This window comes from Liolophura sinensis, chromosome 1, assembly GCF_032854445.1.
Source record: "Liolophura sinensis isolate JHLJ2023 chromosome 1, CUHK_Ljap_v2, whole genome shotgun sequence".
NCBI lineage: Eukaryota > Metazoa > Mollusca > Polyplacophora > Chitonida > Chitonidae > Liolophura > Liolophura sinensis.
Window position 1 is genome coordinate 2,232,406 of NC_088295.1, and position 27,446 is coordinate 2,259,851.

The window sequence follows — 27,446 nt, forward strand, 5'->3', positions numbered from 1 at the left end:
CAGACACTCTTATAGAAAAGAACACATGTAGATGGACACTCGTGTAGACAAGAATATGTGTAGACAGACACTCATACAAACAAGAATACATGTAGACAGACACGTGTAAAGAAGACACATATGTACACAAAAATACATGCAGACAGACTTGTGTAGACAAGAATACATGCAGATAGACTCGTGTAGACAAGAATACATGCAGACAGACACATATGTACACAAGAATACATGCAGACAGACTTGTGTAGACAAGAATACATACAGACAGACTTGTGTAGACAAGAATACATGCAGACAGACAGACACATATGTACACAAGAATACATGCAGATAGACTCGTGTAGACAAGAATACATGCAGACAGACTTGTGTAGACAAGAATACATGCATATAGACTCGTGTAGACAAGAATACATGCAGACAGACTTGTGTAGACAAGAATACATGCAGACAGACAGACACATATGTACACAAGAATACATGTACCTCTTGCATTATACAAGCAAGCTACAGAAAAGTATCATATGGCAATGAAAAGTTGTTCTACTAAATGTAAGAACAAATCTTGGGTCATTACCTTTCTTACCATTTTCATACACAGCTTCTTTGGTCTCCAGGAGAGCAGCCAGTCCGATGTTGTCCTTGGTCATCACTCTGTTCAGCATCTCATCTGAGCCCTCAGCATTTGCCATGGCCAGCTGGTTAAATTCTATCAGGTGGTCCTTCAGCAAGCTGAACCTGTGCATAGAAACACATCATGGTGAATAAGACCGAACTTGTGCAGAGAAACACATCATGGTGAATCAGACAGAACTTGTGCAGAGAAACACATCATGGTTAATCAGACAGAACTTGTGCAGAGAAACACATCATGGTGAATCAGACAGAACTTGTGCAGAGAAACACATCATGGTGAATCGGACAGTACTTGTGCAGAGAAACACATCATGGTGAATCAGACAGAACTTGTGCAGAGAAACACATCATGGTGAATCAGACAGAACTTGTGCACAGAAACACATCATGGTGAATCAGACAGAACTTGTGCACAGAAACACATCATGGTGAATCAGACAGTAATTGTGCAGAGAAACACATCATGGTGAATCAGACAGAACTTGTGCAGAGAAACACATCATGGTGAATCAGACCGAACTTGTGCAGAGAAACATATCATGGTGAATCAGACAGAACTTGTGCAGAGAAACACATCATGGTGAATCGGACAGTACTTGTGCAGAGAAACACATCATGGTGAATCAGACAGAACTTGTGCAGAGAAACACATCATGGTGAATCAGACAGAACTTGTGCAGAGAAACATATCATGGTGAATCAGACAGAACTTGTGCACAGAAATAGTCTAATTCTTCTAAAGTCTGGGACAGGCATTATTAGTGTTGAATTTCTTTACCACCTTTTTGGAAAAGTAAAGATATGAGTATGTTGTTCATTAGATGGTCTAACCATGTGAGTAAAAAGAAACTCAATATTCCTGCCACCATTACACATACATATATTAGCATTTATATTGAAGTGAGCAGGCCAGGTGCCCCAAAATTAGAAGAAATAGAGTACATTATGGTGAATCAGATAGAACCTAAGTAGAGAATCATCTCATGGTGAATCAGACAGAACCTGTGCATAGAAACACATCATGGCGAATCAGACAGAACCTGTGCATAGAAACACATCATGGCGAATCAGACAGAACCTGTGCATAGAAACACATCATGGCGAATCAGACAGAACTTGTGCACAGAAACACATCATGGCGAATCAGACAGAATTTATGCAGAGAATCATATCATGGTGAATCAGACAGAACTTGTGCATAGAATCACATCATGGTGAATCAAATAGAACCTACGCAGAGAATCACATCATGGCAAATCAGACGGAACATATGCAGAGAATCACATCATGGTGAATGAGACAAATGCATTACAGAGAATCAAACTGATCTGGAGCAGAAAACACACTGTGAAAAATCACACTTGAAATTCAGTGACATCGTTACACATTAAAGGTACCACCTTATGGTTTTTAAATTCAATACAACTAACGCATGAAAAATCCTTCTGCATTTATCTAAATCAACATGTCACAGATAGTGAGTAGTTGATGAGGCCGAATACTGGGTGTTACCGACAAAACCCAGCACATATACGCTCCACAAACTGCCAACATGTCACAGATAGTGAGTAGTTGATGAGGCCGAATACTGGGTGTTACTGACAAAACCCAGCACATATACGCTCCACAAACTGCTTACTTGGATGTCCTGAAGAAGATGGCACAGCCGTCCACATGTTTGCGTTCGTGTTCTGTCATGGTCCGGGCTCGAGACTTGGGAGAGAAAATCCCATCGTAACCATCATGCTTTAACTCAGGCAAGAAGAAGTTGTAAAACTGGTCTGTTTCCACCTCCTGCAAGAAGATTGACAGAAACTTGTAGCGAAATACTCAACAACGTGCTGCACAAATTACCTTATTTATAGGTAGATATTATGACAAGTACACAAGCACTAAAGGATCCATGAGAAGGCACAATAAAATGAAGAGTATAGTTTTAAGGAACATGAAGAAAATTTTTTTCCCCGTTCTTTGAGGCATGTCTTATATTTCTAAATAAGACCACTACTTTCTGTCAATGGTCGGAAATATTCAGAGAAGATGTCTTGATGAACATACCAGGAATCAGTTCACCTCAACAAATTAGTGTTTACACCTATCACTGCTGACTTCACCCCTGCAGGCTATTACGACCGGGCCCTTTTGAAAACTGTAATTTAAAGCCATTTTGACGCCCCTCTCTCATCAATGTGGTCGCTGTGAGTTCAAGTCCAGCTCATGCTGGCTTCCTCTCCAGCTGTACATGGGAAGGTCTTCCAGCAACCTGCAGATGGTCATGGGTTTCCCCCAGGCTCTGCACCGGGTTCCTCCCACCAAAATGCTGGCTGCCGTCACATAAGTGAAATATTCTTGAGTACTGCGTGAAACACCAATCACATAAACAAATTTTGACGTCCCAAGAAGAAAGCTGATCAGCTTTTTTGTTTTATACATTAGGCCACATCATACACTACGTATTAGAAATAAACACCAAGTTTTTCACAAGTCCTTTAAAGCAGTGCAAGACAGAAGAGCTAGGTACATGGGAGGTAACTCTTGCTGGTTTACCTGAAGACTGATGATGTCTGCACTGTAGTTCTTGATTTCCTCCAGGATGCCCTTTTTCCTGTATTCCCAATTGAGTGCCCAGGAGGGGCAGTACCCATACAGCTGCCTTGTACAGTATTTATCACATAGGACATTGTAGCACATCACCGTGAAAAAGGCTGTAAAACAATAAATGGCATGAGCTTTACAAGACATAGTTTTCCGGCTTTAGAATATGTCACCTGATCATTCTTAATTTGACACGATGTACGTAAGCTTCATGAAAACAAGAGAGTTTTCACAAGACAAAACAATGTAATATTGATAGTTAATGTATTGATGAATGATAATAACGACAGTTAATGTACTGATAGTTAATATGGTGATGAATAATAATAATGATAGTTAATGTACTGATGAATGATAATATTGACAGTTAATGTACTGATGACTGATAATATTGACAGTTAATGTACTGATGAATGATAATATTGATAGTTAATGTACTGGTGACTGATAATATTGTTAGTTAGTGTACTGATGAATGATAATATTGATAGTCAATATGCTGATAAATGATAATATTGAGAGAATATTGAGAGTCATTGTGCTGATGAATGATAATATTGAGTCATTGTGCTGATGAATGATAATATTGAGAGTCAAAGTGCTGATGAATGATAATATTGAATCATTGTGCTGATGAATGATAATATTGATAGTCATTGTGCTGATGAATGATAATATTGAGAGTCATTGTGCTGATGAATGATAATATTGAGAGTCATTGTGCTGATGAATGATAATATTGAGTCATTGTGCTGATGAATGATAATATTGATAGTCATTGTGCTGATGAATGATAATATTGAGAGTCATTGTGCTGATGAATGATAATATTGATAGTCATTGTGCTGATGAATGATAATATTGAGAGTCATTGTGCTGATGAATGATAATATTGAGAGTCATTATTCTGATGAATGATAATACTGATAGTTAATCAGGGGCTGGACAGGTGAAGTCTAACGATGTCTCTAAGCTAGGAGCAGATCCTATGCTTGCTTAGCTCTTATTTAGTTGTCGACAGAGAGCTGTGTTGGTTAGAGTGACCAGCTGAGGTCACTCAAGTGGGTATAGATAGATTAGCAGCATACAGGTGTCCTCCCCAGTCATAAGCTGGCCACATGTTTACAACAGCAAACTCGCTTGTTTAGAACTATATCTATTTTCAATGTGAGAATGTCCTGTGAGGTCAGAACTACCCTGGGCTGTGATCAATAGTGGGAGCTCTGTGGGAAACTACCTTGTCTGGTCACATCCAATGGGGAGGGAAATAACATGGGCCTATATTTATAGAGGCGTTTTAGTTTCAAGCCCAAAACAAAACAATTTAGCCAAGTTGAGGTGGGCTAGGCATTTCTTTGCCAAGGCTTGGGGACATTGCCAAAGTCCTGCACTACAAAGCTGCTAGACATCTCTGGCTTAGAGCTCTGATGGACAGTGGATAGAACCCTAGGCTTTCAGTGTAAAACTGCGCGCCCAGAGCTCAGTCCAGCACGATTCCTCGTCCTACTGCCCTTGCTAATCCTAGCCTCCGCCACTTGCACACATTCGCCTGCTTCCACACATTTCCTGCTGACTCTCCGGGCCCATGATTTTAATAAGCAAGCTTTAATGATAAGGAAGTTGGTCTGGGTTGAGGGCTCTACTTCCGGGTCCTTTACAATCCTATCTCAGTGAAGTGAGCCCACAATTACAGGCTGGCCAGCTTACCCATCCCCCACAGCAGGACTTAACCTACTTCCCCTGTTATCTGCCTGCCAAATTAAGACCTCTGCCTCAGTACCCTACAAATGCTGATCAATGGGATGCTAGAGACAATACATGGCACAACTCATAGGCAGTATTAAACTGTGCAGAGTGTGTCTTATTTAAAGATGTACATCTACAAAGTTTGTGACAGGATCTACCCCTGTGTTTGACCCAGGGTTCTGCTGTCTAAGAGAGGGTGAGAAAGGGGTCACTCAGCTAACCAGGGAAAAGTGGACGGTTGAACACATGCTTCAGGAAACCTTCCTTTGTTGAAGACACACATGACAGCTGAGAATGAGCCCCTCAGAAAATGATGGGAAAGGCTTGGAAATCGTTAAAATCTGGGCAACACTGAGCATTGATCAGTGCACCATTTGAGTCTGTGCTGTATTGTGCAAGCAGATCAGCCAAGCTGCCATGTGGCAGGTGTTCTCTCTACAGCCTCCCTCAGGGCGCACGATGCACTGCCATCACTGCCATACACCCATATCCCTGATCAGCTACCCGCACAACATCTGATCCGCTCATCAGTCTGTGGGATCTACTGCTTGTCCTACAGGTGATGGGTACCAGCTTAACCCCCCCATAATTCTTTACCCTAATACCCGGTGTACATGTACATGGAATAAACGTATCAAATTTTGTTTACCAATGCTTTATTTTTGTTACATTGATTTATTAATAGTTTTGTTATATTTATATCACAAGGTTACAGTCAAGTAGCAATGTTTTATTTTTGTTATATTTACTTATTAATAGTTTTGTTATATTTATTTATTAATTTTCTTTTTCATTTATATCACAAGGTTACATTCACCAGGTTTATAGGTGAATGGAGCCGGAGCACCCGTACAAATAGCATGATGTAAGCTATACATGTAGATACAACCATCATGACTGGAGCAGAGACTGTGCGTCCTATCCTCCTCACCCTGACATCAGCACCCACCCCACTTGTTCTCTAGACTGATACATGACCCCTCCCTCACCTAACTGGGTCACCATCAAACCATCAATTTCTCCTTTGAGGCACTGTAAAAAAATTACAGCCATAGAAGCCAGGGCCCAGTTGTTTGAAAGTGTATTAGCTAATACATACTACTGGTATTACATCATCTCTTATCTTTAAAATCTTAGCCAAACTCAGCCAATGCAGTTCTATAAACTCAAAGTATAACAGCAGCATTTTTACTTCATATTTAATACACTGGTAACAAGGGCACACTGTTTTTTTTTTTTTCAGGCTAAATACAAAATTCAAGACTTGGCTTAAAGCTAAATCGGGGGCCTCTGTGGCTCAGTTGGTTAGCGCGCTAGTGCAGTGTAATGACCCAGAAGCCTCTCACAAATGCAGTCGCTGTGAGTTCAAGTCTAGCTTATGCTGGCTTCCTCTTCATCCGTAAGAGGAAGGTCAGCCAGCAACCTGCGGATTGTTGTGGGTTTCCCCCGGGTTTTGCCCAGTTTCCTCCTACCACAATGCTGCCCGCCGATGTATACGTGAAATATTCTTGATTACGGCGTAAAACACCAATCAAATAAGTTAAATCTGGTATTAAGTCTCAAAGCAGTTTTGAACAACATGGCCCCATTGTTCAGTACCAGAAACAATAACAACCAGGAGTTATATTGACAGCAGTGCAGATTGTAAGAGTATAACCCACAGAAGTAACCCTGCAATGGTCAACAACCCTGGCGCATGGAATGTCAACATGACAAGAATCCAGGCACCCTAACCTTTGTGTCATCCTCACATTGTAAACTCTACATTCCTACTTCCAGATAACAAAAACAAGCTTTTTATCCCAATTATGTGGAAGTTGTTGTCCCTGTAACAATAGGCAGAACTGGCTGAAGCATCTTGACAGAACAAACTGAAGCATCTAGACAGAACAGGCTGAAACACCTAGCCAGAACAGACTGAAGCATCTAGACAGAACACTGAAGCATCTACACAGACCAGGCTGAAGCACCTAGCCAGAACACTGAAGCATCTGAGAGAACAGGCCAAAGCATCTAGCCAGAACAGCCTGAAGCATCTAGCCAGAAAAGGTTGAAGCATCTAGCTAGAAAAGGCTGAAGCAGAATAGACGAACCACTATGTGCTGCTGATTTGTGAAAAGAAGGGTTGGGAAAGGGAGAAGGGAAGGGGAGGTGCAATAGTGGATAGTCAAAACAGACAGGTAAACAAAACACATACCATGCAAGAAGTGCTCTCAACTTAGGTTAATAATACAGTTTTGGCTTGTAAAATGCAAATCCCATGCATCTGGCTTGTTTGCAAAAGTGGGATGCAGCAATTTGCCCTGAGGAAAATCTGACATTTAAGCATTAAATTGTGCACATAAAAGGTCAAGTTTACTCTATGAATAAAGTAGTGCTCCACTGTTCTGATAGATGGCTTCGAAAGGCTGTCATGCTGTACTAAGGCCATGCACCCTCCCTCCTCCATGCCAGATATCCCCCCCAGTGTGCTCTTGTGAAGAACAGGACATACACAGAAGTAGAGCACAGGGATATTTAAGATTTATGACTCAGGCTATTGAGAAGCAGTGAAGCAAGACTTACATAGGGGCAATTATTGTGAAGTAAGTACAGGGTAAGACTGTCACGTGAAATGGCACTAACCGATGGACAAAGGACACAATAAACGGCCCACAAATAAGGGTTAAAGGGTCCAAGGGTTAGTTTTCTTACCCTGTAGGTTTGTTCCTCTCAGGGTGAGCCAAGGGTATCCACTGACGCTGGGGAGGTGTTGTGGCAGTGACTACAAGAAAAAAGACGGAGATAATTTACCACATTAGTCTTAAACCAACTTCCCTGCCATTCTACAACCTTAACATACATAATGTTGCATGTACACATGAGATAATGGCTTCTACATGTAGACTGTTCATGTCAAGATAATGAGCTCACTCAGATTTTCTTTACACATACCAAATTTCCTGGTAAAATATCATGAACCACTGCCTTTGCTCTAGAGCAATATCAGCTGAATCAACCGACCCTCTTTACCTAGTGAAAATGTAGCCAGGCAACTCGTGCTGAGGCAACAGTAAAAAACTGAGAGGTGTATGTGTCATGATATGCAAGTAGCATGTCAAAACATTCAACTAAATCACATGTATGGGTGCTTTCCTTGCCCAATCTCAAGGCAACAGATTGTTACAAGAGCTGGGTAAACTACATCTCCTTAATTTGGGATCTATTTTCTGGGCTGTATTTGAAACAGTACTCAAATATATCTAATATTAGCAATAAAATGCAGATGTATTGATAAGTAATATTAAACAACATGTTTTCAACATTAAATTATTAAAAGTAAACATACTTTTAAATTTCAGCCTGGATCTTGTTTTCATCTCTTTTAGCAACTGGCTGAATTTGGGTGCCAACTATGGGTACAAACAATATCCTGCCTTGGACAGTTCATATAGCACTCCTATAGAGTACAGCCTCTAGAAACTTCTCCTTGTGTACTTGATTACCACAACAGGTCCGCTTCCTACAGTAGGTTTTTGTGTTATTACTAGGAGACACGTTAGCTTGGAATGTTTCCTATGAAGAATGGTGATCAGGACCACTCCCAGAGCTTGGGTCTATCCTGTCAGACCCAAAAGGGGACAAGATGCTTAGAAACGCCCGCCTCACCCACCCCACACAAACACCACCACAGCAGACATGCTTCACGATCACACTACCACAGACCAAAGTGGATCTGTGATACACGATTAGGCCAAAACACACCTGTGATTTCAGAAGTCAGGGGTCACACAAGAACAGTTTTCTCAGACCACTAAATCTTATAGAAGAAATTCTACAGCTGTCATTCACCACATGATAACCAAATCCTCAAAGTAAGCTTGATCTGCTCTGAGGATTTTCTTGATCAGGGCACTGTGATAATATAGTAACAACAGTTCCAGTTACAGCATGTCACATGATCATTACAGATTATAATCTCTCTGTGGAGCTTCCAGAGAAGACTTATCTATTACGATCATCCAAGTCAATCTAAACTATATCATAAAACAATACGTATTTCAGACCACTTATGAGAGAAAAATACATGCAATACTCAGAATGTGTCTGACTCTTGAACCAATGCATTGTTTTACTTGATGTAAATGTTTTAGCTTGTGCCATTTCCTGTTCTTGAATACATACTTTTCCTACAGAGCAGACAAATGCACTTGTCTAATGTACCCACCACATTCTTTATCTCCTGTACTTTTTCACCTTTCTTGGTCCGACAAACACCAACAGGGCTGGCTTCAGATTGCAACACCAGTCAAACGCCTAGGAAGCTAATTAGGCACAGCCTCATTTCATAATCGTTTTAACAAATGTACGTTGCCATCTCTATGCAGCAAGTGCTGCGTCTACTTGAAATCTGGACAGACTTGTACATGTAGATGTCTATACACCTGTTGTAGATGTAACTGACACAGGTGATATCCTGACATCAGGTACATGTAGATGGCTGTACACCTGTTGTAGATGTAACTAACACTGGCGATATGCTGACATCAGGTACATGTAGATGGCTGTACACCTGTTGTAGATGTAACTGACACAGGTGATATGTTGACATCAGGTACATGTACATAGCCGCACACCTGTTGTAGATGTAACTGACACAGGTGATATGTTGACATCAGGTACATGTAGATGTCTGTACACCTGTTGTAGATGTAACTAACACTGGCGATATGCTGACATCAGGTACATGTAGATGTAGATGGCTGTACACCTGTTGTAGATGTAACTGACACAGGTGATATGCTGACATCGGGTACATGTACATAGCCGCACACCTGTTGTAAATGTAACTGACACAGGTGATATGCTGACATCAGGTACATGTAGATGTCTGTACACCTGTTGTAGATGTGACTGACACAGGTAATATGCTGACATCAGCAACTCATGACAACACAGCATCAGGCTGGAAGACCAAACCAGTCCATCGGTCGTGACAGATACGCCACCATACAGCTCTAACTGCCAAGAAAAATGTCTTCCATGGACACACTGTAAAGTGATTACAACAGATGAAGCAACAATTAACGAACAAAGTTGCCTGCCTGGGCAGTAAGCAGCTAACATAAATAGAGGTATCTGTCAACACGGCCTTAGGCACGCTTGTTCAAGGCAACTATCCCATTGTTTCCTGACAAATATCCACCTCAGTTTGCTCTGGCAGAAGTGGAACAATTGAGAGGGCATGAGTTTACATGTACCTGTAATTAACAAATTACACTGTAAATCATGGAGAATTGAACAACAGCAAAACAGTGCTTTCACGGACATTTCAACACCAGCACCAAAGTTCCAGAGAAATAAAATTCACTTGCACTAGTGCACCAAATCAATAACGATCAAACTTATAATATGCGAACAGGAACAAAAACATGGACATGGAAGTTCTGAGTTTAATTATTATGTGGCTATCAATGACAGAACAGCAGGCGATCATTTCTCCCTTTCACCGCTTAACCTGGTGAATCAACCCTTCCATCATCCCTTTCCCTGGCCTCTGTGGGATCAGCAGGATTCCCCCCTAACACAAACGCATCAGATTTGGACTGCCCTCACTCCATTACAACGAACACTCTAACACTAAAGCTGGTTATCAGGGATCCTAACACGTCAATGCTCCACATGATCAGCAGTGAAAGCCCTCATACAACAGGCATACAAACAGCCATAGTACATTCTGCTGGTGTAAAAATAAATACGGTACTCAATACACATCTATTATTAGTGAGTAAATGACATACAGGTCCTGGTCAGGAGACACCGGTCTTACAAAACAAGAAGATTTGGCAAAAATCCAGCTTACCAATAAGGAAGTAACTGTATGTGTAAATCCTAAATAACGCAATAATAACGTAAATATGTAGCTGGTGTGATGACTAGGCTAGTACATGTACTACGACCATGTCAGTACTCTGTGTAGCTGGTGTGATGACTAGGCTAGTACATGTACTACAACCATGTCAGTACTCTGTAGCTGGCTTGATGACTAGGCTAGTACATGTACTACAACCATGTCAGTACTCTGTAGCTGGTGTGATGACTAGGCTAGCGCATGTACTACGACCATGTCAGTACTCTGTAGCTGGCTTGATGACTAGGCTAGTACATGTACTACAACCATGTCAGTACTCTGTAGCTGGTGTGATGACTAGGCTAGTACATGTACTACGACCATGTCAGTACTCTGTAGCTGGCTTGATGACTAGGCTAGTACATGTACTACAACCATGTCAGTACTCTGTAGCTGGTGTGATGACTAGGCTAGCGCATGTACTACGACCATGTCAGTACTCTGAACATGTGTGTGAGCTGCAGATGTTTAAACAATGCTTATTACCACCTCAGTATAAGAATGAATAATGAAGAAAATATAAAATAAGGTGAAAATGTAATACAAAAGCACATGAAACTCCTGGAGACAATAGGTATGTACTACATGACAGCTGATAAAGCAACTTTACAAGCAACAAAACAATGATTTATCAAAACAGTTCTGATTGTATGGCTAGGTTTAATCCTGTCAATAGCCAGAGAGAGCTGATCAGGGCTGTATAATCAGATCAATGCTAATCAATGTAGAATTTGTCATTTATTTTTCCTGCACCTTTTCCAGGATTAATACAGCTCCTGTATGATGAAAAATGGTGTACATTAACATAGGACATGCATATCTGACTCTCCAGAACTGCATATAGCTCCGGTATGATGAGAAATGATGTACATTAACATAGGAAATGCACATCTGACAGTCCAGAACTGCAAATAGCTCCTGTATGATGAGAAATGATGTACATTAACATAGGAAATGCACATCTGACAGTCCAGAACTGCATACAGCTCCTGTATGATGAGAAATGGTGTACATTAACATATGAAATGCACATCTGACTGTCCAGAACTGCATATAGCTCCTGTACGATGAGAAATAATGTACATTAACATAGGAAATGCACATCTGACTGTCCAGAACTGCATTATATCTTGTCTTCTTACCACATCAATATTTATTTATTTATTTGTTTTTATTTATAAATGACCTAAGCTTCCCCCACAAAAGTGCATTTCTCAGGCAAATAAATGTCACAAAATATTATTTTTGGTGCAGAAACTTACCATTTCCTAGTAGAATATCATCCCATGTTCTAACCATTAAACACCTTTCTAAAATCAATAGAACTCTCAGTATCAGGGAAAATGGGCCAGCTTGTAATGGGCGAAATTCAGGGTCATTTTGGGCGCTTAACACCGTACATACCCAACCTGATGGATTCCAGTTATACCCACACATATCAGATAGCATGCATTAACTAACTGACAGGGAAACTGGCTCTTGGGGTTATAGTGCGGAATTAATGAATGAGAAATCATGGTTGCATACAATGCCCAAAATGACCATCACACATAGACGAAGTAAGATAAAGAGATATACTTCCTGCTGTTCCTATCATATCAACATTAATCCTTCAAGTGAAATTTTAACTTAATCAATAACAAGAAAACTACAAAAAATTGTGTATATTACTTTGCATCACAAAACAGGAAAAGCAGAAAAACTGATCAAAACTTAAAACTGTCACTCTGGTAAAAACTATGATACAAGCATTACAGTAAGGTTATGTCAAATTTTGTTCCAATGTTCCAAACATGTCTGATATAGAACTCTACATGTATGCGAAGAGTCACTATGAGCAGTCCATATGAACATGAGCTAGGTGAAACCAGTAGACACACCATGTGGCACAACTAGATCCTCTCCAAACTACAAACACGCTATGCTACACCTAGCAGATATACAGGTTCCCCTCATAACATACCTGCTCAGCTAGATTACACGACTAAATTATTGACCTTCATTAAATTTGTCCAGGTACATCTAAGTCATTAAGACAACAAACAGGGCAACTAGGACTACAGCTGATGTAAAGTTTCACAATGAATCAAATCTTTTGATGTACACATACTAATTGGCCTCTATCCTGGGAAGGCCCTCCAGGCTCTACCACAGTGAAATTCAACTTAAAACCAATAGCATGTTACACTTTGTTCTACACACTTCAGGGCATACAATTTCACAATGCCAATTATGAAAAAATCAAAAAACAAATAAAAATTAAAAAAAATAATAATAATAATAAAAAAGAAATAAATAAAAACCCCCATAAAAGAGAACAAAAAAAAAACACAAAAAAAACTCATAAAAATTAAAAAAGTGGAACAAAGATGAAAACAAATAAGAGACATTGTAAAAACCTGTTTTACGGGGAAGAAATGTTTGCAGTTAGTACGTGTATGAAAACCTGGACTGGAATGTGCTTCACTGCCTGGAGAGGTTAAACATCGCCAGATGATGTACCGGTGTATGCATAGCGAAACAACTGTATCTGTGCCACTGGTGGTTGTGGGCCACAATACAAATGTACCTGTGCCACTGGTGTTTGTGGGCACAGTACAACTGTACATGTGCCACTGGTGTTTGTGGGCCAGAGCATACAACTGTACATGTGCCACTGATTATTGTGGGTAACAGTACAACTGTACATGTGCCACTGGTGTTTGTGGGCCAGAGCATACAACTGTACATGTGCCACTGGTGTTTGTGGGTAACAGTACAACTGTACATGTGCCACTGATGTTTGTGGGTAACAGTACAACTGTACATGTGCCACTGGTGTTTTTGGGCCACAGTACAACTGTACCTGTGCCACTGGTGTTATTGGGCCACAGTACAACTGTACCTGTGCCACTGGTGTTTGTGGGCCACAGTACAACTGTACATGTGCCACTGGTGTTTGTGGGCCGCAGTACAACTGTACAAGTGTCACTGGTGTTTGTGGGCCACAGTACAACTGTACATGTTCCACTGGTGTTGGTGGGCTACAGTTCAACTGTACATGTGCCACTGGTGTTGGTGGGCCACAGTACAACTGTACATGTGCCACTGGTGTTTGTGGGCCACAGTACAACTGTACCTGTGCTTCTTGTGTTGATCAACTACAGTACAACTGTACATGTGCTACTAGTGTTGATCGGCTACAGTACAACTGTACATGTGCCACTGGTTTTGACGGGCTACAGCACACCTGTACATGTGTTACTGGTGTTCATGGGCTGCAGTACAACTGTACATGTGCCACTGGTGTTGATCGGCTGCAGTACAACTGTACATGTGCCACTGGTGTTGATCAGCTGCAGTACAACTGTACTGTGCCACTGGTGTTGATCGGCCACAGTACAACTGCACATCTGATACTGTTGTTGGTGGGCCACAGTACAACTGTACATATGCTAGCGGTGTTGGCAGGCGACAAAATTGGAGAGGTCAGATGTGACACCTGTACGGCCCATCACTCCCCACCTGTACTGTTCCTCACTACCTACCTGACTGCTTATTCCCCACCTGTACTACTCTTCACCCCACGTGTACAGTGACTACAGCCCTAAGGTGCCAGGCTTGTTAAGAAAAGGGAGGAGGTAGAGGATGGCTACACGACTAACAGGAGGAGAGATGTCAGATGAGACACCTGTTCTGCTCATCACACCCCACCTGTACTGTGACAACAGGCCTAAGGCGCCAGACTTGTTAAGAAAAGGGAGGAGGTAAAGGATAGTTACATGACTGTGATGGAAGTAGAGCAGTCGGATGTGACAACGCCTGTACTGCTCATCGCTCCCCATCTGTAGTGTGACTACAGCTCTGATATGCCAGACTTGTTGAAGGAAGAAGTAGACAAAAGGCAGAGCAAACCTGAATCCTTTTGGCAGGTCAGTAAGTACGAGTCAGTCCCTAACAGCCCTGACTTCCTGAAGCTCTTTGGCACTTCACCCCCACACAGGATACTCACCCCCTTACTCCACTTCCCTTACTACTTACATTACCCCACATTCACTGAGGGGCCAAACAGCAGACATTTAGAAAGAACTTCTGCTGGTACAACACTAGCCTCGGTCAATGGTGTATAGCAGGGGGCTAGCCAGGAGATGGATGGGCTTGGTCAGCCACACATATGGACAAAGTCAGGTCAAACACACTGACAAGGTACAAAGAACATCTGGTATCCCAAATTTACACCAAAAATCCCATTCAACTGCCATAAATAGCACATTACATAATAACTTCCAGAGATTTGGTTAAGACTTAGGTATAACACAGGTACGGGATGCAGAACACCTGTATGTACTTGGGCTGATGTGCACAGATAATGTAAATGTCAAGTACAACAGAATGTTCAAGTGATTTTCATGTCACCAGGCCATCCAGCTGAAGGGGTCTATTACTTAAAATTAAATATTTCCTGAAGATAATGATTTGAATCCAAGGAGTTCCACCAAGAGACCTGTTTTCAGGATGGGTTCATGGACTTGCACTAACATGTCAAGAGAATTCTCCATAAAGAGCAACTGTGCCTGAAGGCTACTGAAGAATTCCTGGACAGCTGAATCCATGACCAGTATATGTCCAGGAAAACCATCACATGAGTTTAGCATATAGAAGCTCATTAGGCTTCCAAGCCTCCCTTGGAAGGCTATTGTTCTTGCTCAGATTATCTTTCTTGTTCTCTGATAACTGTTTTTTTTCCCTGTTTTGCAGAAAAACTGGGTCACAGCTGTTAACTTTCTACACATGTTCATTACCAAATTGCTTCGGCTACCCGCTAGAGCTACTTTTCAGCCGTATTGGAGAAGTATGGAAATCTCAAAAAAACTTCTTCTCCAGAATCGCTGATCTGATAGCAGTGAAAATTGCTATGTATATACAAGACTAATGGGGGTATCAGGATTGAAAATATTTTTGCAAACTGGTCAAGAAATGTGGAAGCTCACTATTTGTTGATTTAGTCATATGATGACCTGATTTTGAATTTTGAAAAAAAAAAAAAAGATAGCAATTTAAAATTCCAATTAACGTTCATTTGAGTGTCATTTTTCAAATCTCAAATTGGTCAGTAGATACATTGACTACTGATCTTCATTTCTGACTGAAGGACCTCGGGGCTACGAGAGATAGTTTTGCCATTAAAATGCATTTAAAAAGATTTTATTTTTATTTATAGTCAGCTCGTAAAATTGCAATACCTCCAAAATTGGTAAAGGTAGAGAAAACAAATTTGGCATCTTTAATAACGAACGTATGAAACTGCTTTTGACGTTTTATGCTCTTTGGCCAGTCATGTGATTTAGCAGTCATTTTGAATTTTATTGATAAGTGTAAACCATATTTTATGTAAATCGGCTGATAATCTTTAAATGAAATTTCATGTACAAGTTTTAGGTAGATCTCGTACCTAGATTGTATAAAAAAATCTTTCTGTTTAGTATGCAAGCTGTGCTGTAACTGACTAATGAAATTAGGTAAAAAGTAGTTAAAGTCTAATATATGCTTAAATAACCACACTGTCTAGTACTGCTTGACGTCAGGATTACAAATCTGTCAGAATTATTATTTTTGTGTTTGGTATAGTTTTCAGGTTATGGCCAAAAAAACATCAAAACCATGAAAGAGGCCCCCCCCCCCCCCATCACACCCCCACCCCCAGCGTACATACATACAAAAATTGACAAAACCGCCCATTCAAATAACATGGGAGCATCGTGCTACACTCCATGAATCTCTTTCAGTTTAGAGCGTTGGATACAGACGTGTATTTTAATTCTGTCTGGCAGGATTATGGATTATGTCTATTTGTTTGATCGTATTAGACAATCCTGGATTTTTTTTTTCAGAAAACATAGAACTGATAGATTTGAATGGTCTGTGGTGGAGAAAGTGGAAAGTTTTAGAAAGTGGACTCGAAAAGCTGTGTGTACAGATCACTTGGAAGCTGTAAAACTGCATGCAGTTCTATTGGATTTTGTAACAGTCGACAGACTGGTGTGGAATAGACAGACTGGTGTGGAATAAGAACCAGGTGTGACCAGGTTATCACAACAGCGACAGGGAAGAGTTCCAGCCCCAGGCCCCAGGGTCTGACCTAAACCCCAGATTTTACCCTTAGGGTGTTACGGTAAAACATACCATTTCACTTACAGCCTGCTAATGGGCAGCCTGGGTCAGATTTAACCAATGTGTACAATAGGATAAAATACACATGCACAGTGCGCTTCAAAACAATGCCTAAAATATTTGGTTTTGATAACTCTACCAAACACAGCTGGCCTTGAGATATTTGTTGTGTCACAGGTGTCAAACCTTGAGTGATAAACAACTGAAGAGTGTGCTTCAGCCTACTGTACAACGGTGGACATGACTAACTGCTTATTTCTGGGTGACAGCCCTGTAGACTAGTGGTCAGAGCCTTATCTGACAGGTGAGAGCAGCCAGTCCTGCTACAGAAGTCTATAAACAGTGTGCACTACTGATATAACCATGGCAACATCTGACCACACCCTGTCTGGTTAGCAACTCTTACAATACTAATGACATACAACACATCTGCCTGTATACCACATCAAACGACAGCAGATAATCACTGACTTTGAGGAGAGGAGAAAGGAAGAGGTGCTTCTACACAGGATACACATCCAGGCACTCATACATGTACACACACAAGGGATTTCTAATCAGGCTGTTACTACTTTTCACACTTATTTCATTATCGTTTTATGCCATAATCACAAATTTTCAACCACTGCCTTTAACCACTCCTGAAAAACCTTTGGACATAGAACATGTCACAGCCAAACCAGCAACTGAGGAAGACCACGAAAAACAAAATAACTGGTAATGCAAATCCTATTAGTGTAACAGTGCGTTCAATACGCTTGCAAAGCTGGGTGGATACATCTGACTACTAATTACATTTATAGATTTTCTCTCCTCAACACCAACTTCTGTTCACAACAAACTTAATTTTGACAACAAATTGGAACCAAAATGTCACTTGAATGGATTTAGATTTAAATTGCAACGGAAATGCCATGTGTGAAAATTTGGATGTATCATTTCACAACAGAAGCTTACTTAAAGGAATTATTTTTATGCACACTTTTCAACACGCGTCTGTTGTCAAAACAAATTAAAGCGACTTCACGCGGTCAAACAGAGCCGGAGTGTGAGTGAGCATGTACTGCAGCACGTGACAACGGATGTAATAGGTGGCCTCAAGTGAACACATTTGTCACCAGCCAGCACTGCTCTTCCTCTCCTTACATATTCACATCCTTAGCTAGGTGGTGGTTGCTACTGCTATAGTAACTTGCTGCCAGACTGAAGAAAACTGATCTTGTCATCTATGCTCTGGCTTCCCATTAGATGAGGGTGGGGGGGGGGGGGGGAGAGTGGGGAGTGGGAGGAGAGTGTGTGGGGGGGGGGGAGGGATGAGGGAGCTAAGGGTGTGGTTCTGGCGATTCCTCTGTCTGAACTCACCCGTGTCAAGTGTGTAAGAACCTGGTTTACACATGTGCTAGGCATTCTCAGATTACACTCTACAGTGTGTTTTTTTGTTCTTCCTTTCAGAATAAACTGGTTTCATCAAATCACATCATATAGATTTGCAATTTCAGCTAAGAACGGTTTTTTTTCTTCTGTTTTTCTACAATCTCATCTTCAGGCAGTCTGAGAAAAGATTGACAAGAATTATTAAAAAGTTGAATGGTCTTGACAACAATTCCACAAAGTTACTTTTTTCTTCTGGAGATATTTCAGGCAGTGAATTAGTAGACCTGTTCCCAGGTCCTGGGCAGTTCAGCACCAGATCTGAAATCTGTTTCATTCTTTTCAGAAATACGCATCTGTACTTTTCCCTTCAATAGCCTGAAACTTGGTTTGTACGCTGCAAAACCATGTTTTCTCTAATCCTGCAGTAATTTTGACTTCATATCACCTAATTATTCCCGAATAAAGATTATGACGTCACAATTAACACAACGACTCGGCATCATCCAGAAAAATATATACTTTTGGAATGATTATTTGTGATGTTATGATCTTACTTATTCCCATATCATAAATTGATATGAGTTCAGAACATTATCACGGTACCCCTCTTTTTGTGGCAGACAACGTTGGACCTTAAGGACAGCCCTTTAAGGCGACAGGACAGACAACCAGGTTTGAGAACATAATGGTTCAGAGCGATAAAAGTGGAAGCTGAGCTGGGAACAAGGCCAAATGATCTGAGAGCTACTCAGCATCAAGTCCAGCTGTATACAGAGGGAAGGTTGAGGTTACCCTACAGATAACACCTCTGTTTCTACCTGCACATGGGCTTGCAGACGATAAACAAAAGTAGACAAAATTTTCTGACATTCCAACAATCAGTTCAACAAAGCAAACACTGATCAAGCATTTCAGGGAATGAAGTAAATCTGAACAAAATCCACAGAGAGCTAGGTTAGACAGGAAGCTGTGCACATAACAGAAGTTTTACATTTCACAGCTTTCTGCACCTGGCCACTTTGTCAAACAATTACAGCCTGGGTTAACAGCAAAGCAATAAAAAAAGGGCTTTGATTGATTTTGAAATGTGCAAGACTGTAAACTTCAGTGACACATGGTTCAGAGCATGTTACTTTAACATAAAAATAAGGGAAATTAAAACATAACACAACCCAGCATACAGCTGAAGCAGCAAGCAGGGACTAGCTGGGCTTAACTGTTTGATCTGTCAGGTACTCAACAGGAGTGATCTGCTAGTGTTAGCTGGACTGGCTAACACCAGGTACACCAGGACTAGAAGGACTGAAGCCAGGTGTGTAGATTAACACTTGCCCCTTTGGTAATATTCCCTATGGCCTTGTTCACTTCTGCTCATATGCATGTTAGTTTGAGGCCTGCAGACTGAGTTGGCTGGGCATGAGTTTAATGAGTTCACTGGTGCATTCTACTGTGTTAACATAGGCACGCAGTCATCATGAATAAATAAACAGGGTGCAAATTGAGGGCCAGGTTTGGAAGGGAATAACCAGAATGGTTTTCACTTGTCATCAATAGTCTACCATATGTATACAATCATGGTAAAGGTAGAGGTCAAGCACTAATGAATTTAGTAGAGCTCGTGACAGGCTGGTGACCCTCTTGGGCCTTATATAGCCTGACCCGCACTGGTCAGCATGCCACATGACCAGCTCACCTTGTCCCTAATGCCGGTTGCACCTGTGTACAAACACGGCTATCTACAGGTTTGTGTTGAAAAGTGCTAAGGATAATCCTAGTCCTGACAGACTACAGAATTTCACAGGACTTGTTCATCTTTCCACCACGTGTAAGCAATTAATTTACACCCACAACAGTCAAAACTGGTACATAACTCATGTTATTGTGGCGCTGGGAAAGTCAGGACAGTGAACAACTTGCTTAAGTGGTTATATTAACAAATAGGCTACAACAATTTCATATGTCAGCGATGCTACTCCATCATGTTAGTACTAACATTATTCTGTCACTAAAAAATAACTATTAGGATGGAAAATAACTTGTTTAAGAAATTAGCTGCTCCAATTTCATAAGACTTTATTTCTGTTCTGAAAATAAGACTAGCTCTTCCATAATATCAGGTAGTGCTTTAAAGTAAACCCCATTACCCAGTTATCTCAGACCCATCCCATTAAAAGATCTGCATCAGACTGCAAGAAAAGCTTTGGTCAAGAGCTAGATGTACAACAGCTAGACACATACATGTACATGTAAGGCCAACAAGAGTGAACTGCCACTTAAACACACGTCATCAAGACTACCAACTGAATTGTTGCCACCTAAACATGTCATCAACCACGAAATGAATTGTTGCCACTAAAACACACGTCATCAAGACTACCAATTTAATTGTTGCCCCTAAAACACACGTCATCAAGACTAGCAACTGAATCGTTGCCACTAAACCACACGCCATCAAGACTACCAACTGAATTGTTGCCACTAAAACACACGTCATCAAGACTAGCAACTGAATTGTTGCCACTAAAACACACCTCATCAAGACTAGCAACTGAATTGTTGCCACTAAAACACACATCATCAAGACTAGCAACTGAATTGTTGCCACTTAATCACACGTCATCAAGACTACCAACTGAATTGTTGCCACTAAAACACACCTCATCAAGACTAGCAACTGAATTGTTGCCACTAAAACACACATCATCAAGACTAGCAACTGAATTGTTGCCACTTAATCACACGTCATCAAGACTACCAACTGAACTCTGAGAACATACATATTTAAATAAATCATTTACATCCCATCTCAGAGATGGCAAATGGGTAAGGCATACACTAGCAGTATGAGGCACATATATAACTCACAATTCTGCAGTTCACTTGGAGGCACCATGAGTAACTTGGGCACGGAGTTGTCTGGTGGTAGATACAACGGAGATGGAATGGCTGGGAATGGCATGGTATAATACGGGTGGTAACATACATGAGCGGGGTAAGAGGATGACGACAACATGGCCAGGGGCGATATGTAGTGTGCATAGAGCTCAGTACATGCTGATGTGGACGACTGTTTGCCAATGGGCAGTTTGTGATGATAGTACACAGTGAATGTAACATCCGTGTCTGTTAGGTCGATGTAGACACTGTTCAATGGTTGGTCCTCAGACTTTTGACCAGCTGACCGCTTCCAGCCAATCACATCAATATCGCACAGCTGTTTCTCTAACTTGGCCACCCCGCTGGATTTCGAAACTGAAAGGGCACTGCCTGCTGTGTAAGGGAGAGAAATGTCCTCATCCCCGCTGTCCTCACCTGTTAGATGCGAGAGTGCTAGCTGGGCCTGTGCATTGCTGTCATCCTCACACTCACTGTCCGACCCACGCGAGCTAGAAGCGGCCGTCTCACAATCGGCCAAACTCACAGACACAGGTCCCTTCTGGCCCGAATGGCGCCTCCGGGAGTCAAATTCCACAATACTGTCTTGGTCAGCGTAATACTGAGCTGAGTAGGCAGCGGCCAGGCACTGGGGACACTCGGATGGAGCACAATCATACCGAATGAGCGGGAACCCAGTTGTGTACTCCGCCAGCCTCTCCAACTCATCTTTGGAAAGTTCAAAAGAGCTTGATTCACCGCCGACGGACAGTTCCGAGTCGGACTGGTGTTCTGAGCTGGATAACACCGAAGAAAGTTCCACTTCCGAGTCTTCTGTGCTCTCTGTGCCAGGATCGCTAAGATTAGTCAAATCATTGCATATGAGATCAACGTTTTCACAGTTTACAATACTGCGGCGTTTTGAGCTTTCTTTGCCCCGTTTGTACAGGTCTGAGTATTTTTCATTGTTCAGCACCATATCTCGATGGAGAACCAGATTGGAATATTTGCTCTGACTCTCTAGGTCCAGATTCCAGTCCAAAACACCATTGCTGTCTTTCTGGTGGGCTTTTTCTATAACTGACAAAAAGCTGGCAAAGTTCTTCTCGTCTTTGGACCAATGTTTTTCAAAATGATGGTGGTGGGGAGTGTGAAGTCTAGCACCATTTGTATGAACACTCATCTCCTCAGAGAATTTTGATTCTTGACTCTTAATATCCCAAAGAGCACGTGAACTTTTGTGTTTTTGTCGTTCACTCGATGGGCAATCTCCTGAAGGAAACGGCAAAGATGGATATTTCTGCTGGATTGCAGCTTTCAGTGTGTCTTTTAGCTTGATGACAATTGGTGTGTTTGCTTTGGCTTGTTTTCGCCTTCTCTTCTGTTTGTTGTTACCTGGTTTGGATTTTGCACGCTCCCGCTGACAATTTGCACACGAGGAGGACAGGCCTTCTAATCTCTTGTTAAACTTTTCTTGGCTAACCACCTCCAGGTTGGCGCTGACAATCGCCACTTTGTGCTTGCCGCTTCTCTTCCCAGTCGACATTGTTACAGCTGGGTTGATGACGTGTCCCAACCAAAGACGCAGTGCTACTAGATTATCCCCAGAGCTTCCCTTCCTCCAACACTAGCCGAGAGGAAAACTTAACGGCACTTATATTTTTTTCCACCTGGAAATCATAATGTTGTGAATGATTCAAGAGAAACAGAGCTGGGACGATTCCAGCAATCAAGCCTTTTATCTGAGCTCTCAAATGACAGCTCTGGAAAAGACGGGTCCTCGGGGGAAGGATTGCTCCGTAAGCCTAAGCATAGGTTGGCAATACATATATTTCACAACACACATACAAGTGAGGATGGGTAAAAAGGTTAGAGTGCCTTGGCTTGCCCTCAACAGCTGGGGCGATCAGATCATCACTTCTCACAAGACAGCACCAGGGATAAGGCATTCACCATGTCTGTGCTGTCAGTGTGGTATGCCTGCTACACTTGGGCTTCTCATTTGCACTGTACTGCAGTATCACCCAAGTTCACCTTGGTCATATTAGCCTGAAACATAGCAAGACAGCAAGGAATTCAGTCCATGCACATACAAGCCCATTGGGCCAGGGCCAAGCTGTGTTCGATCAGTGCCTTTTTAAAGGATTGGATCAGGCCAGCTTAATGCCCATTGGCCAAGAGGCTTTAGCAAAGCCAGTGTATTAAAACAAATGGAAACCACACTGAATAACAGGTCGCTTTAAGGGACAGCATGAAAATCTGAAGATTAACTTATGTAACAGTTTAAATGCCAAAATGTTGAGGATTTGTTTCTACATTACTTGAGCATTTTAATCTGCCTTTGATAGTGGATTTATATCAAGGCTTGGTAACACAGCAAGTTCAATCACATACCAGGCTAGGTTGGACAGCAATGATTATTCCCTAAAGATACAGACATGTAAGACAAGGGTGCAGTGTGTCCCCAGGGGTAACTCCCTATGTCAGCTCTGTACCGGTAAGGCTGCCCTTCAGGGTGCCACTGACCTTGTATGGATAATCACAGCCACTCTTAACCTTATTAAATTCAGATAAAAAAAAATGAAATCAAATTTTAAAGAGCACTCACCTGTATGATTATGTGAGCCTGAAATGCAGGTGTTATCCAGGTGATATCCCACTTTTGTCCACCTCCCTGCCTGTCCCACTAGGGGTGTCCCACTGTACACCAGCCTGCTTCCCAGTGAGCTCAATTAATATACACCAACTCAAGAGACAAAGCACTCATTTACATATCAATAAGCGCTGAATGAGAGGCCCTCTGTCTGCAAGTAAATGAGCAGGTCACTGTGTGTTGGGTTTTGTTCCTTACACCGTCAAACCTATTGTTCTCCACACAAGTCCTGGCTGATGTAGTTAGCACAGCCAGCTTATTAGGGGTCCAATCTTAGTTGGGGTAGGTGCTGAGAGTTGCAATACTACATGTCAACTAGCCGCATGTATCAGACAAAGTGTGTTGTTTGAAGTCAGGTAAAACCACCTGTCACCATTTCTCCTGGATTACATAATGAGCAGAGTTGTGTAGAGTAACAGGCACAGAGTATACACAAAACTCCTGAGTCTTGTGTTGGTTCTCCTCTAGTCCACAGGTGTGTATAGTTATGCCTCTAGGCCTCTTTCCACTGTGGTGATCTACTCTCACTGGACCTCATTTAAGCCCTGATTCATAGCCATTGTTAGGCTTGGCCAGGTAACCTCAAGTTCCGTTTCGATTAAGTTGTATTAAGCTGTTGTCAGTATAACTCTTTTCCTGCTGACTGCCAGAAGTTCAGGGGAGTGTCGGGAACAGCTCAGCAGGCAGGCGGGTCGCAGTTTACCGTGGTTAGGTTGTCAGCCTTTGTTGTCCTCTGTCCACCAATGCGTCCTGTCCGCCTTAGGGTCAGGTGTCTGCCAGCTAAGGCTCACCTAACCAGGCAGCCATACACAAGGATCCGAGAACAACTACCTATGTTGTCTGCTTCTCCATGGGGAAGACATTCAGTTTGAGTCAGCGGTAATGTTAGATATAGTTTTGTACCTGGGCTATAGCTGTCCAGTGTGGCATCCTACTCACTTACTGGCTGTGGCCAATAGCTCTAACACTGTGCTGTAGTGCTGGCTGAACAATAGGCCGCGTTGAGGAAGAGGGAAGCTACCATTCACATGGTTGTCCTCTAAGGCGGCTGCTTCTGACTTCACACCTTCCCCTTACCTGTTCCCAGTACTGGTCACCTGCTGGTCATCACAGGCCAGTGGATATATCTGGGGGGTGTCTGGCTGTTGTCAGTGTCTGATCAGAGGCCCTGTGGTAGAGCTATGTAAATCTGCAGTTCTGCTTTAGCCATGCCAGGCTGCTGAGGTAGGTGAGTGGCAGGGATATACAGCAGGAGAGTAGAACATGGGAGACGAGAGAGTGTGCTTAGTCCCTGCCCTGCCCTAGCCTGCTGGCCTCTCCCTCGGCCAGTCTCCTTAGCTCTCCTACAAACTGGGGTTAGTCCAGGTGACTGTTCACTGTGCAGCCGGAGCACAAGGCGAGCAGGAGCAGGGAGGTTGAGTACTGCAGCTCACACTGCCATGTGAGTCTAGCTTGTTCTCTGCCAGGTGACATCAACCACGTAAATATGGAAACAGGTCACATGACCAGGCTCCTCTCCATCCCATTGGCTGCCAGCTGAGAGGCAGTTCAACTGTGTCACATAAATTGTAATTGTTAATGTGAAAACACGCTAGCTTTTGTATGTAGGTTTGTATTGAACTGAAAGCTAGGTCAAGCATGTTGATAGTATGCAGGTATAGTATACTAGCTTGCACACAGACCCTTACTGTGCCACAAACTCGGAGCATTTGTTTAAACCACACAGGTCAAATGGTGGAGTTGGTAGCCACATCCTGCGAACCCTAACACATTAGGGATCAGCCTACACTCTGACCAAATACAACATATATTTTCTCCTCAGGCCAAGTCGAGGTCAGTTACATTATTCAGTGGGATCATCTACATATTTATTGGCTGTGGATATATTTACATTGTACATCTGTGGCTGGCTTTGTGTGCCGCACAGTAGCAGTGATTCCTGAGGTGTCAGGACAAGAAGAGACAGGGATTTAGGCAATTCACCCGGCCCAGATCGTGTTTAAACCGATCAGACACCCTTCCTCCCCCCTCCTTAACAGTGTCAATTTAGTCCTAGAAAGAGAGAGGCAAAAGCCATGTAAACACCTCCACATACACCTGAGCTACGTACACCTGAGCTACGCACACCTGAGCTACGTACACCTGAGCTACGTACAGATATTCTCAGGTCAGTAACCCAGGAGTTTTCTCCTTAGCTTCAATCTTGTAACTTCAACATTACACCTACTATGCATCTCCTTCACAGAGCTCAAAGTCCTCCTCGACACACACAACCAAATTACACAAACCCTTTGTAGCAGCAATGTGGGGGAGTAAAGACATGCCAGTCAGCCACATCTTAATCATAAAGCCAAGCCAAACAATGTCCACGCATTCAATGAGTCATTTTAATTTCAGTCATGTAATTCATCCTTGTGTCAAAGTAATCTGCTGGACCCAAAAAAAAAAAAAAAAAAAAAAAAAAAAAAAAAAAATTAAGGCAAAACCATAAAGAAAAATGATAAATGAATAAAAACACTTCTTTCACGCTTGAGTGCCTGTATTGCCTTTAGGCTAAACTTTTTACACCAACAGAATAAAAATTAGACGGCCAATATTTAATAAGAAAATCAAGGCATCAGTACAGAAAAAATATTGACATGAAAGCAGCAGAGAAGCCACAAAAATGACAGTGGGGTTCTAAACAAACATACCATTAGCATGTCATCACACACGGGAGGTATACCTGTGATGCAAAAAATCCTCAAATTTTTACAAAAACCAAAAAAAAACAAAAAAAAACAGAGAGATACCACATACAACACACAAATATACCAATTTTTCATATATTTAATGTACCTGCGAAAATCCAAACTAAATTTCAACTATATTGTTGTTAATGCAGCATGTCATCTTATCATACACTCACGGACAAATCTGAGACCACCTAGCGTCAGAATTTGTAAATTCTATCTAATTCAGGTATCTGAGCTGGTCAGTAAACTCGTCACTGCCTGAACCTTGTGACACGAATGTGTGTCTCGGTAACTATAATGGCATTTATCCCCCACTGATAATACATCTGCCCCAAATCTTCTCATAACGTCACACGATTTTCAACTTACGTCAACTTCACACAACTGCCTTTCTACAAACAATTTTTTCCTTCAACAATGTACATGACAAATTCATGTATATGTCAATTTGCATAAATATCTATAATCTGGAGGAAAATTTCTGACCCAAAAGGATACAAATTATGTTAGCTAAATAATTAGGTCATTTAAGAGTCCCCAGAACAGGTTGTTGGGGATGCAAATAACTACATTCAGTATGTGGCTACTGCTAGCCTCTCTGTCTCTCCTCTCTGTCTCTCCAAAAACCACAAAACGCTGATGAAAAGCCACTCATGCCCATCAACAAATAATACATGGCATTGTCCACCAACAAGATTCAGTGAATGGGATAGAACTGGCTGGGAAGCAGGAACAAAGACATGTTCTCAGGCCGGGCACTCACTTCCAGTTTAATCTGTAATATCTAACTACA

The 27,446-nt window shown here is 41.9% G+C and overlaps 1 protein-coding gene across 2 annotated transcripts in view; it reads right to left on the minus strand.

The window, feature by feature from the left end:
• LOC135461735 (uncharacterized) overlaps window positions 1-25,347 on the minus strand; it is a 30,716-nt gene extending 5,369 nt beyond the window's left edge. Inside the window, exons 1-6 of one of the 2 annotated variants that reach the window (XM_064738959.1) lie at window positions 23,874-25,347; window positions 21,257-23,314; window positions 7,673-7,741; window positions 3,184-3,341; window positions 2,276-2,430; window positions 587-738 (exon numbers count right to left, since the gene is read on the minus strand). In XM_064738959.1, the coding sequence (XP_064595029.1) occupies window positions 587-738; window positions 2,276-2,430; window positions 3,184-3,341; window positions 7,673-7,741; window positions 21,257-22,811 (2,089 nt within the window). In that variant the 5' untranslated portion in view covers window positions 22,812-23,314; window positions 23,874-25,347. Of the gene's footprint in view, window positions 1-577; window positions 739-2,275; window positions 2,431-3,183; window positions 3,342-7,672; window positions 7,742-21,256; window positions 23,315-23,873 lie in introns of both variants that reach the window. The other variant, XM_064738958.1, reaches the window with a different exon arrangement.
• Window positions 25,348-27,446: the final 2,099 nt, after the last annotated feature.